The sequence below is a fragment of the Pelecanus crispus genome, chromosome 6 (assembly GCF_030463565.1).
Source record: "Pelecanus crispus isolate bPelCri1 chromosome 6, bPelCri1.pri, whole genome shotgun sequence".
Lineage (NCBI taxonomy): Eukaryota > Metazoa > Chordata > Aves > Pelecaniformes > Pelecanidae > Pelecanus > Pelecanus crispus.
This window is the reverse complement of record NC_134648.1, coordinates 16,255,896-16,269,736: the sequence shown is the minus strand read 5'-3', so window position 1 is coordinate 16,269,736 and position 13,841 is coordinate 16,255,896. Positions and strand designations below refer to the sequence as shown.

General features: G+C 38.0%; 1 protein-coding gene across 1 annotated transcript in view; it reads left to right on the top strand.

The window, feature by feature from the left end:
* PLEKHA7 (pleckstrin homology domain containing A7) overlaps positions 1–13,841 on the top strand; it is a 154,198-nt gene that overhangs the window by 85,714 nt on the left and 54,643 nt on the right. Inside the window, exon 4 of the mRNA XM_075712426.1 lies at positions 8,341–8,424. Coding sequence (XP_075568541.1) covers positions 8,341–8,424 — 84 coding nt within the window. The remainder of the gene's footprint in view (positions 1–8,340; positions 8,425–13,841) is intronic.

The window sequence follows — 13,841 nt, the reverse complement described above, 5'->3', positions numbered from 1 at the left end:
TTTAACCAGTTTTGTTATGAATTAAAAATTGAGATATATAATATTTTTGTGTAAAGCTTCCCTTAAATACTTTTTCCAAAATAGTATGCTTATATGGCAATACTTGTTGGATGGCTTCTTCACTAGACTCTTTAAATTGTGGTTGATGTTGGAGTTTAAGGGTATGCTGCTTTTACTCAGGGTGTTTTAATCATATTACTTAGTGATATCACCACTTCCTTTTTTTATTAGAGAATGCGTTTATTAATTTAATTTGTGTATCGGATCCAGAAGAAATAAATAATGTGATGTGTCACTCTCTGCATGTTGTTTTCTTGTGGCAGGATTGATTTACAGCAGCATTTCACATAAAACTATTCTGCAACTCTGCTACTGTAATATGGTTACATGAGGTCTGCATAGTTTTCTTTTGTGTGAATGGCTATATGGCAAATGCTGCTTCATGTGTAGTACAGAGTTGAGTAGTGAAAAAAGTGAAGTTGCTGCTTTCCTGCCACACCAATGACTCCCAGTGGAAAAGCAAACAAGCAAAACCCCCCACCTCCATGCTTCCCAAAATCTTTGATTAAAACAAGTACTTGCTTTCTATGTGAGTGTCTGTCTTTGGAGTTTCTGCATCTAGTAGGGCTGTGGGGACCATTTGTCCCAACCATTTCATCCTATAGGAACCAGAGTTATTTACATCATTGCAGAAATATCTGTGCCAGCACTGGAGATGAGAAGGGTGTGTGTATATACATCCTAGATATACATATATATTTGTATACATGTATATATGTATGCATACAAATATATGTATGTCTGTATCACCAATTCATATATTTAGCTATTGGACCTACTCCTGTTTCCATTTCAAACTTTCAAGATTTGGCTTAGATGTTCACATGATATTTGTAAGAAATGTGCAATTGATTGAGTCTGCTGTTCACATTGTGACATTAGTGATGTTTCGTTGTCACTAAAAGTCAAGATTATTTTTATTAGGTAGCAAAGTTCCAAATGAATTGAAATAAATGGTTTTGAAGGTACTACATTTTATTTTGGAGGTTTATGGAGAATCACCTATCTTCAAATACTTTGGTGGGAAAGAAAGGAACAGTCTTAAGTGAGTTCCAAGCCTGAATTAAGATGATTCAACAATGTGATCTTTTACCTTTCTAATTTTATTTTGCTGTGATCAGAGAATTTTTTAATTTAATTTTCAGTTTTGAAGGCAGGGACTGTAATTTTTCTAAGGTTGCAAAAGTAAGGAAATAGAATCAAATTTCACTTTTCAGGAATGTCCTTTTTTCTAAGGATTTCTGTGTCTTCAGAAGTTTATCATGCTTTTTTTCCTTAATTTCAAGTTACTTGAATGTGTTTTTGTGAGTTAAGAAAATCCGGATGGTGTCTTATGGTATGCATCAAAAGGGTTTGTGAATCAACAGACGACTTTACTCTGTATTACTCATGGAAATCTGTGATGATCCTGTGTCATGGTTTAACCCCAGCCGGTGACTGAGCACCACACAGCTGCTCACTCACTCCCCACTGCTGGGATGGGGGAGAGAATTGAAAGAGTAACAGTGAGAGAACTCATGGGTTAAGATAAGAACAGTTGAATAATTGAAATAAAATAATGACAACAATAAGGAATATACAAAGCAAGCGAAGCACAGTGCACTTGCTCACCACCTGCCGACCAATACTCAGCCAGTCCCTGAGCAGCAGCCCCCTGGCCGGCTTTCCCCCACTTTATATGCTGGCCACTCCCTTTGGCCAGTTTGGATCAATTATCTTGGCTGTGCCCACTCCCAGCTTCTTGTGCATCTCCAGCCTTGTCAGTCAGTAGAGCATGGGAAGCTGAAAAGTCCTTGACTAGTGTAAGCAGTACTTAGCAACAACTAAAACATCTGTGTGTTATCAGGATTATTCTCCTACTAAATCCAAAACACAGCCCTATACCATCTACTAGGAAGAAAATTAACTCTATCCTAGCCGAAACCAGGACATCCTGTAATGACAGTATAGTCATCCTTTTATCTGTTCTTTTAATGACTGAAAATATCTGTAGTGATTCTGTGGCATTTTCCATATTAGCTTACCATTGATTTATTAGATCTATTCTTAAAAGGATGTTCATTAACAACAAAGTCTTTCCTGCCAATATTACTATTGGATAGTGTAAATTATCTTTGGGAGTTCATTAAGACTGGAAAAAAAAAATACTGACTCAGTTCCAGAGAAACTTGCATTTCCTTTTTAACCCCATCATTAGTGAGCTAGGTAGGAGGAAGGGCACTACGTGAGAGCATGTCTGTTGGTTTACTGACTGTTTAACTGTTGGTTGCAAACTTTTCTTGTCTGCAAGCTTTTACAAGGAAAAGTGGAAATATGATATAATCTGATGTCATGCCAGCTGTCCCCTTAGCTGTCTCTAAGCACAGGCTCTCGTGTTGACTGACTGTAGTCACAGACATAGCTGCTCAAGAGAGTTACTGAATTATATTCTGACTGAAGAACTAAATGCTTGTGAATTCTCAGGGCAATCAGTGGTCTAAGGAGGATATGGGATTTGAGAGTATCACTTTTACTTTGTGATTCCTATGTAATAGTTCATAGGTTAAGATGCTAATTAAACTGTGTGAGAGGGTGAACTTTTGACCTTATGAAAGTCTCCCTGGCACTGATTACAGTGGAGCAAGGATTTTACCACTATGAGGAGGCACCTAACTTTTTAAACTGTGGGTAATGTTCAGTATCTTGAAAAGATGGGTTTTTATGCGCGTCCAGCTTGTAGTGGGTGCTATTGCTCGTGTAATAGAATTAGTTGGTATTGTTCCAAAGTCTTCCAAATTATGTCTGTACTACACCACATTTTTCTTCCAATAATAGTCTTTGCAGAACTTTGATGGCACCTATTTTCTTGGACTATTCATTGGTACTCTTTCCAACCAATTCCAAAAGCTAATATCTAAAAAATACTCAGAAGGCAATGCTGAAACTATTTTGAAGCTATTGATATATTTCAGAAATATGTTATGAAATAAAGCAAATTATGCCTGGCTGTTTGCCTGGTTGGATACAAGCACTTTCTCCTGTTTGGAGTGACAACTTGCTGGCTGAACAGCAGTTCTTCACTACATGAGTTCTTGTCAGCTGCACCCACGCCAGTAACTCCCATAGAAGCGTGGGTGCTCTCCCTTAACTATCGCCACCATTTGGGGGTTTTCAACAGAAAGATGTTCATGCTTATCTAGTCTTGCAGGTAAGCATAAAGGAGTCAGTGTACATGGAAAATAAATACTGTAGAAATGGCTCGTAATAATTTATAGGACAGTCTGTCCAATGACAACATGTATTTTTCTTGCAACTTGTAAATTCGTTGTTAATGTGATGTAGACTCAATCAGTAGTTGATTCACACATTTCAAGATTCATCTGTCTGGGCATTTAGATTACTCTAGAGGCAATCTATAAATTTGCTTGATTTCAACTGAAAGGTCATCAGCATCAGTCATGTCCGAAAGTTAATTATTAAAACTTGTTTTTAACTCGAATACAAAATGAACTGGAAAGAAAAAAAAAAAAAAATAGGTGAAGTCATGTTAATTATGAGTTCTGCAAAAGGATCCATGCAGGCAAAAGTGCCTGCCTGTGTCGATTATACTATAGGATTATAGACTGGATTGTAATTGTGTGGTTTTCCTCTGTTTAGAGCAGTTAAATTTCATCATACTGTAGGTTAGGTTAGTGCAAACAAATGATAGGCAATGTTAAATTTGCAGACTTGCTTAATCAGTACCCAAGAAATGTTTTAGGCTGCATTCTGATGGCGAGCAGTAAGGCGGTACCAAAGGATATAAGGTGTCTGTCTGTCTGTCTGCAGTCCCACCCACCCAGTAGGATGATAGACATCCAATTGTAAAGTTATCGGGTTCCAGCCCCCCACCCCTGAACCCAGGGCCAACTTAGAAGTTACATTAGAAGCTCAAGCAGCATGCTTTCACATGTGGCTAATATTAGCCAGGTGGATTAACATTGTTTACATCTTGAAGGTCTTGAGTCTTTCTAAACTGCTGTAGTACATCGGCCTTAAAACAGTGGGTGACTGTCAATTCTTAGGTTTGCAAATGTTGTGTGAGCATGCTAGGAAATGGTAGAATTTGTTGCGGTATCTAATTTCAAAGAACTGGTGTTTGAACTGTGATTCTGTTATGAAAAGTCTGAGTCTTAACTATTACAAACCAACAGCAAGCCTTGGAAAATGGTGTTCTGTAACTCTGAAATTCAGAATTACTTTTAGCAGTCTGTAGTGTAGTTTAATAATGATGGTAGTGGTAGGTGCTAATGAATGGAAGTTTGGTGTGGATTTTTCATGTTTTCATACTTGCTTTGGTTTGCTGGTTCTGTTGATTAGTAATTATATAAAATTAGAATAATTCAAAATGTGGAAATTAAAAGACAATTGCTAGGAAAAATGCCGTAATTTATGACTCAGAAAATTCTTAATGTTAATACAAAAGTTAGCTTGGCATTTCAAATGTGTAGTGTTATACTAATACAAGTTACATGGTGTTCAGAATTCATGTGGTGAAGCACCATAAGCCTTTCCCAGTTTTGTTGGGGGTATTAAGTCTTTCTCTAGTGAAAAAAAGAATAAAAGGGACATGAAGAGCGGAACAGTGTATCGTGTCCTTTTATTAATGTTCATTTATCATGCTTGTTATACATGGTAGAATTCTGGACAATAGAAACTTATTCAGTGGTTGCTATTTGTTGGAAATACAGGTGACTAACTACCGGGAGGCCTGGTTAGCTGATGTGTCTTGGAGAACTGTGCCAGGTCTTTTCTTAGTCTGTGCTTGGAAAGGAAGGAGAATTTTCATTGCAACAAGTTTACTAGGTCACTCTTACTGGAGATGTTACTGTTAAACAGTATAAACAGATACTACTGTTAAGCAAATTTTTAAAGGACATGAAAACAATAACAACAAAAAATGGTGATCTAAATCTAAAAATCTAATGTTACAATTTCTCTCGTTCTAATCAAAACAAGGTACTGCTAATATTCTTGGAATATGTCTGTGGGAAAGCTTCAAAGGGATTGTAAGAATTAAATGATATTTGCAGAGAAAAATGGAGGGAGCAGCAGAGAATGACAGAACAGAGTAATTTAGGTTGGAAGGAACCTCTGGACGCCCCTGTCAGATCCAGCCCCTTTTGGTGAGAGCCAGGCCAGCTTCAAAGTTGGAACCAACTCTAAAAGTTCAGTTCAGTTGCTAAAGGTCTTACCCGGCCACATTTTGGATGTTTCCAAGGATAGAGATTCCACAGCCTTGCTAGGCAACCTTTCCACTGTTTGACTGCTCTCATTGTGGACAAAAATCTCCCTGCTATCTAACTCCTTGTTGCAAGGCATTAGCCATCTGTTGTATGCGTTGTTTTGAATGGTATTGCTTATTCTTAATGAGTCCTATGAGGCAAAACACTTAAACTCTCACTTTTCAAATTAAAATAAACCACTATGTTCTGCAAAACGAATTGTTAGTGGCAGTGGTTTCATTTCTCTCTTCCCAGTCAAGTCCTAAGGGTTGAAGCTGCAGATTTGCAGAAAGTTTTGGGTTTGTATGTCTTCTCATTGTCTGTGAAATTACCATCTCCATTTCATGTAGTAACAGAACTAACCTTCCATTTCTCTGCTCTTACTATTCAAAATGCAAAACTTGTCCCAAAATGCAATTGCTCTGATATTTAAGAAGTGTTTACTTTCCAGCTGCAACTTTTATTATTAGCAAGTAATATTTAGCCTATTAGTAATGGATTTGCTCTTTGATTTCAGCACAGGGACTAATTCATCTTCTGAAGGCCTGGTGAATTTATTTCATGGGAAATAATAAAAAGTTTGTAAAAGTGCTAGTGTGGTATAACGGGTAGCTTCATTACCTAAATAACTTTAGAGTACTTCTGGAATAGAATCCTTTTTTCTTAGTCTTAATTGTAGAGTGAGTTATTAATGACTAAAAGCCTGCAGATGAGAGCTTGCTGGCAGAATAAAGCTGACAATGTACTTTCATTTTTAAAGCTAACCATGTATTTGCATTTTTGCTAGTAGTTCTAGCCTAAGTATCAAAGGTTAAACAGATTGCTTCACTCCTGATTTAAAAGAAAAGACTTTTAGCTTAAAACTGTTTGAACTGTGTGATGGAGTTTAATTGTTACTGTTACAATTTATTTATTATTTTCTTTGACATCTGCAAGTTCCTTTCTTCGGATGTATACTCAGAGTATAAAGTCACGTAAAACTGCTTCTTCAGAAAACAATACTCAGTCCTTTTGTGAGGAAAAAAAATCTTGGTTGCTTTGTAGATGTTAGCATTGCAGGCTTACTGGAAATGCTTTCTCCTGATCTCTGATTTCATGGGAAAACTGAAGAGTTAGAAACTGCAGAGGTCCTTCATTAACCCAGCTCTGTAGCAGAGGTCAGTTCTCACCACTGTAGGAAATGAATGCTGTCGCTGGTGCTGTGGGGTAGTTGATGGCCTAGTATGTTGTTCACAGTTTTTAGTGCCTGTAGGGCTAGAATTTTTGTAATAGGCAAGGCTGGAAAAAGTCCTTTTGGTGTAACATAAGTTGTCATAACTTTCAGCTTATCACTGAAAATGTTCATTATGTTGGTCCCTTATATATGACATCCTGTAGTTCATAACACAGAAAACATCCTCTGCATGTTCATGGCCCAAGTGGGATGTAGCGTGGCAGTTTGTGGTTCTGGTTGCGGGTTTTTAACTTCTTGTTGTTGGGGTCTTTTGTTGTTGTTGTTTTTGGGTTTTTTGTGGTGTTTTTTGTTTGGTTTTGTTTTGCTTTTTAAACCAAGACATGTCCTGAGCTATTTGCATTTGCATGTTATGGGTGCATGAGCTGTTTGGTTTTTAACTGTCCTTTACAGAAAGTCTGTTATGTCTTTGGTATTTCATTACTTTGAAACCCCAAAATATTTGTTTATGCATTATTCTGTTGCTGGGGGGACATCCTGCTATGCTAGGCAATTGGGTCGAATCTGTAAGACCTGAAATCACTGGGCATTGCAGAAGGAAAAGCCCCAAATCTTCTTTAAAACAAAAAAATGGATGAAGTGTTCATTTTTGGCTCTTTGATGTATAATTCATTTAACGGTCTTACTGGTGGTTTTTTTTTCCTGAATATACTCAGAGTACATTAACATTTTGCTGCATTTGATGGGAATTCTAGTTTTGGATATTGTTTACCTAAATATCATTAACTAAACCCATAAAAATTCAAAACCTTAAATAAGTGAGCTCTTGGTTCATTACCCTCTCTAATTCTAAGGCTCTGTAACAGCAGCTCAGCCATGACCTTTGTAATTCTGGAATAAGATCTTCAGTTTCTTATTTCTTTAAGATTTGTGATTTTTATAGATTGCTTCTTTGGACAGGGCTGCAGAATAATGGGCTTAGTAGGTATGAGACTCTCTAGAAATTGTCTTGTGTTTTCTATACAATTAATTCAAATTATCTACTTTGGTGAGGAGGGAAGACCAGCAGTTTATCTTGAATTAAGCTTTCTTCACTCCATATTTTTGCATTGTATGAGTACAGATACATAGATAAAATAATTGTCTTTAATGGATAGCAATATTTCACAGAGGGTAGCAAAATATCTAGGCAGTGCTCTAGGGGGAAAGTTGATAGAAAATATCAATTTTAATTCAACTCAGTTGAAATACTAAATTATGTTGATTTATATAGGCCATGCAACTGAACAACTAAGGTTATATATGATCCTCTGCGTGGAGGTATAAAGAAAAATCATGGAAGAAATACCACACTAGAGGGGGAAAAAAAGCACGCACAAATGGTTTCCACAAAATCTCTCTCTGTGATCTCATTAAATATTGCAAATTGTGTAAAATGTTGCTGGACAACATTGTAAATTATTTTACTGGTTCTGTTCTATGAAATTTATGGAAATAAAAATCAGCAATTTATGTTGTGTAATTTCTATGTTATGTTTAAATAATCTGGTAACAATCAGGTGTAAATAATCATAAATTCAAGTGCATCTCCCTAACTAAGGATTGCAACTAGTTTACTTTTAAAACATTAACCTGGTTAATAATTAAATGGTACAGTGTGCCATTGGCAAAGTCAACAAGAATGCAGGAAGGAGCTGAAAACATTTCTGGCTTCAGAAATACCTAGGAAATATGTTTCATTTCTGGAGTAGCAGCAGCAAAGCATCAATATAAATAGTTCTGCCTTTTAGAGATAATAGATGTATTTTACTGAGTTTAGCAATATTAATTTTTTTTCTTTTTTCTTTTTTTTTTTTTTCCTTTCAGCCATAATCAGCAGACCACGTCATTTAGACATCCTGTGACAGGACAGGTTTCTCCAGAAAATATTGAATTTATTTTGCGAGAAGAGTAAGTAGTTTTATACCCGTGTTAAGAGATATAAAATAGTAACACATTTACCTACAGTAGTGGAGCAGTTTGACAGTTCTTCTGGTATTATAGCAAAAATGTCATAGAGGTGGTTTATGCTTAAAAATTTACTTCTCATTGTGATAGTATGTTTTTGATTCTAGCACTGTTCCATGTTAGGGCTTGAGAGAAAATCTTTACCAAATCTTTAAAAAGCAAACAGATTCCCCCCCGCCCCCCCCCCCCCCCCCCCCCCCCCCCCAAAAAAAAAAAAACCCAAACCCAAACCAAAAATGGCAATATGGGTAGGGTACTTAAATAATAATGCTTTAGCCTTATATAAATATCAAATATACAGAACATAAGTGTAAAATGTCTTTAGAGTGAACTGGAAGGTTTGTACTGGAATTGAAATACACAAAATATTACTAGTTTACATTGTAATTCCTTGGTTTTCTTATGTTTTAGATTTTCTACATTGCCTGTCTTGGCCTGGTATTTATTAAAAAATTTTTGATTAGGCATTCTTCAATTTATTCTAGAGAATAATTTCTATTTATATTAACCATATATATTACTTGCCAGCATATTTTATCTTGATCATTTGATTTAAAAAAAAAAAAAAAAAGAAATGCATTTGTTCAAACTGGTGTATCTGGGCATATCGTCGGTGTTGGTTTGGATCACTCCCTGTTTCACTGTAGCGTTTAACTACTCCTGTTGTCCTTGCTGTGTGCTAGATTGCTCCTGCAACCCATTCTGTAATGGGAAGACTGGGTATCTTCCCCAAATGGATTCTAGGAGAAAGTTCTACATCACTTCTAAAACCACTCCTAAGCGCAAGAAGAACGGGACAACAACAGATAGCTTTTCCTTTTTCAGCCTAGTCTTTCAACACTGTTTAAGCAGCTTCTAGCCCTTCAGGCACCACAGAGGATGGGCATCATGCTGTGGTGGCCTACATGCGGTGGTTTGGCTGCCCCCATGATTCTCAACACTTTATGTTTCAAATTATGTGCAATTTAATTTGCTTTACATTTAATTTGAAGCAGTATAGCATTAAGAAAAATGAGGCCCGGAGAAGGGCCATGCGAGACTCACAGGAAACTGGGGCTTTTCTGGCAATGTCTTCTACTGTGAACTTGGAGAGGAAAGAAGTAGAGCATGACTATACAGCCCTCTGCTCAGAGCTTCTGGTACAGCCCTGAGAAGTGCTTCTCATATGGTTTAAAAAAACAACCAAACAAACAAAAACAACAATAACAACAAAACCCCAACAAAAAACAACTAAACAGTTACTCTCCTCCAAGCCCAAAGCAAATCCAAGGGCCAATCCTATGCTAAGGTCTATGCTGAGAACCAGTATGAAGTAGAAGGCTGAACATATTTTGCGATGTGTGTGCGAGGTGTGTGATTAGATACAAAGACTGTGGTATAGCTACTGAGCTGGAGGTCACCCCAGCTGTTATGTGGTATGCAGGTGGCTTGCTGCTCGGGAGGGGTTCAGCTCGATATGAGTATGCAAACAAACTGCTCAAAGTCATTTACTGTGGAGAACAGGTGTCTTGCAATGGAGCAAATCTCCAAGACAGTATAGACAACAGCCAGTGTGCATCTGTGTTCCAACTTCCATCTGTTAATTGATTTTTATTTAATCTATTGTAAAGGTTCAATCAAATTTAGTATAAAGGGAAAATTGGTGTTAGGATGGAACTCCTTGGAGTGCCTCCCTGGGTTAGTCACACTTCCCTGGGCTGTTTCTGGTCTTGTAATCGTGGTAGCAGATAAAATATTAAAAGCAGAATTGAAAGAACAACTTGCTGGTGGCACATTGTTTTAGTGATCTTTTGTGTATGTTAGAAACTGTTTTGGAAGAGAAATGAAGGTGTTTATTTGGAGGGCAATGAGATGAACGGGCATAACTTGTCATCTCTAAACTTCAGTTACACTGAGATGGTATCAAAAGCAGGAAAAAGATTTTACAATGTAGTAGAATTAATAGAGACAGGTGGGGTTTATTCTAAAAGAAGGGGGAATGGGTGGAGGGATATAGAGAGGAGTATGTGTTTGTAGTGACTACTCAGCAAGCAGTCTTTGCGAGAACTTTTTCTCTAAGTTTTATTATTGGCCTGAAGTACATGGTGTTTTTAAAATTAGATGGTTTTAATAGATCAGTTCAAATTACTTTAAAGATGGCATTGTCAAGTGCTTGGGATGCTCTGGTTTCCTTAGTTTTGTACCACTTCTATGCAACAGGGTCGGTTTTACACAGATGCTGTTCATCATGGTCATATCTGAGTTCCTGTCAAATGACACTGTTGACATATGTGGATATGTCTGCTGAAATCAGAGGAGCTGTTAGCACCTCCCTGTCTTTAGGCCTAGGAATCGTAATGGAGCTATGCTCTGTTTTCAGTTCTTTTCCCTCAGGCATCAGGGATTTGTATGGAATTGGTGTTGTTGGTCGTATATTAGTTTGCAGTCAGTGTTGTAGATCATATCTTGTGATGAAATGACTTTCACGAACAGGACGCAGTCAGAAAGATAGTCTCTGGATTTGCATGGTCTGTGGAAACTTTCCATCATGGGATCTTTTTGACCAAGAGTACTTTTTTCTATAGCTGAAGAATCCTGTCTGAAGTAGTAGCACTCTTAAGGGTTTCATAAACAGCAATTTGCGCTGTTGTGATGTTATTTGTTACTTACAGGTTGATTTTAATTTAAGATTAGGGCCAAAGCCAGGAGTTGTCACCAGATGTTTGCTGGGAGCCAGTGGGGAGACATAAGCACAACTGGTCCCGGCTGCAGCAAACGTAACTATTAAAAGGACACCTGTAACATCAGAAAAGTAATTTACAGTAATCTGGAAATGATGAATGTATGGACTGCTTTGGCCATTTCTCATCCAGGAAGCAATGTTCTGGCAAGAAGATTTGAAAAGAAGTCTTGGAAAATGATGTCACTAAATGATGTAATCCTGACTTGATTATGAGTCAGTTATGAACTAGACACCCTTGCATCACTTGATCAAATGAGAATTGGATACTTTCAGTAGAAGGCTGAGACTGTATTTCACTAGTCTTTTCCCAAGGCGTTTCCCCTTTTAAACAATATCACATCAGTCTTGCTTTTTAAGCCAAAATGTGGTTTCCTCAACTCCATTGTAACTGGAGGATAAAAACAGAGTATTGCCTGGAATACATACCTTTTAAATTACATTATCTTTTGATCCTTACGCTATTCATTCTTCTTAAAGGTGTTCTTATTTAGATTTTTTTTGAGAAGTAGTGATAATAATTCCTTATTTCCTAACCCATTCTTAGCTGAGGCCACTGTCAAATCCCCACCTCTCATTCAGTTTCCAAGCTTAGAAGCTTTGGTCACTTAGCGTGTGGGATGTGTGTTCTATAACTTTCACTAGCCCTGCTTGAGTGCTAGCTTTTTGGCATGAGGCTTTTAGATTTGTCTTTTATCTGATGGAGTGATTGATTATAGGTGAATGCAGTATTCAATGTATGAGTCCATTGTTTTTAATAATAATTTAATTATACTTTTTCTTCCCTATTCGTTTCCTAATAATTCTTAACATACTTTGACTGCTGCTAGTCATTCTGCTAAGATTAAAAAATATCCTTTTCTCAGATTGCTACTGTTGTTTTGAGTGATAAAAGCTGCAGAGATGTTTTAATCGCTCCCTTCTTGGTATTAGTTTTCTGTTGTTGACACTGAATTCAGCTTGGCATCTTATCACATGGTTACTCATATTCAAAGATTATTTTTCTATCTGTTCCTGTCAGCATTTCAGTTTTTGTCCAGATTAATTTTTGTCCTCTATTGACTTGGTCACCTCACAGTTTTCAGGATCACCTCTAATTAATTTAAACACCTTGGCTGTATGGGAAGTGCCTCTGGTAGCCTCCCTCCATTTAATAACTGTATCTTAATTTCTGTGCTTTACTTTCATGTTTTTAATGAACCCTTAATCTACAAGGGGACCTTTCCTATACAACCAATGGAATAATGAGTGTTAAGGACAAGGCTGCTGGACAGATCTAGTTAGATCTAGTTTAACTATATTGTTATACGCATATTTCTCTGAAAAATCTTATGATAGAATTACTTAGGATAGATGTACATAATGTTTAGATTTTTTCTGTGTTATCTTTCTTTAAATAACAGTTCTTCAACTAACTGACAGCCGTGTATCTATTTGTATCTGTTGCTAAACACTAGTAGTTGTGTATTAGAAGTTTTACAATATATTTGGTGATTTGTATTGTGTTTGCAAATGAGAAGATAGTACTTCAAAGTTAAAAAAGATGAGACTTCAACATAATGAAGAATGCAATGGCAAGGACCAGCAGGAGGAAGAGACTTCCCCTGATGCCTGAGGTGCCCTTGCAGAACTGCTTCATCGCTCTGCAGACTGAAGAAGAAAGACCCATCGCGCCAGGAGAGACGCTGGAGCTGAGTAAGGCAGCCTGATCTGCTCTCCATAACAATCAGCACAACTAAGAAAAGGCGACAGGTGATAGTAGTAGGCGACTCTCTTCTGAGAGGTACAGAGACACCCATTTGCTGACGTGACACACTGTCTAGAGAGGTGCGCTGCTTACTGGGGACTCATATCAGGGATGTCACTGAGAGACTACCAAGCCTCATATAGTCCACTGACTATTATCTGTTGCTGTTGTTTCACGTGGGCACCAATGTTACAGCCAGGAGCAGTCTGAGGAGTATCAAGAAGGATTACACAGCCCTGGGAGCAGCGGTAAGGGACTCTGGAGCACAGGTAATTGGTTTTTTTTATCAGTCCTCCCAGTCAAAGGGAAGGGGTTTGAAAGGGCCAGTTGAATCTGGTGAATCAACAAATGGTTACAGGACAGTGCCACAGCCTGGCATTTGGCTACTTAGACTATGGGACTCGCTTTGAGAAACCTGGTCTACTAGGGGCTGATGGAATCCATCTGTCAGGGAAGGGGAAGAGCATCTTTGGTCATAGGCTGGCCAAGCTGGTGAAGAGGGCTTTAAACTAAAGTTGCTGGGGGAGGGGATCCTCAATCCATCCCACTCTTACCAGTTTGATGCCAGTGCCAGCAATAGATGCCCAGAGCCTGGAGAAGGATCACAGGTCAGCAGGAGAGCACCTGAAGAGCAGCACAAAGGAATTCCAGCCACTCCGGCCAGCCACCTTCATTGGGGGTCCAGCTTAAATGCCTCTGTGCAACGTGTGGGCAATAAACAAGAGGAGTTAGAGACATGCACACACCTGCAGGGCTATGATCTTACTGGCATCACGGAGATGTGGTGGGATGGCTTCTATGACTGGAGTGTTGGAATGGAAGGATACAGTCTCTTTAGCAAGGACAGGTAGGGGAGATGACGAGGGGGTGTTGCCTTCTATGTCAATGACCAGC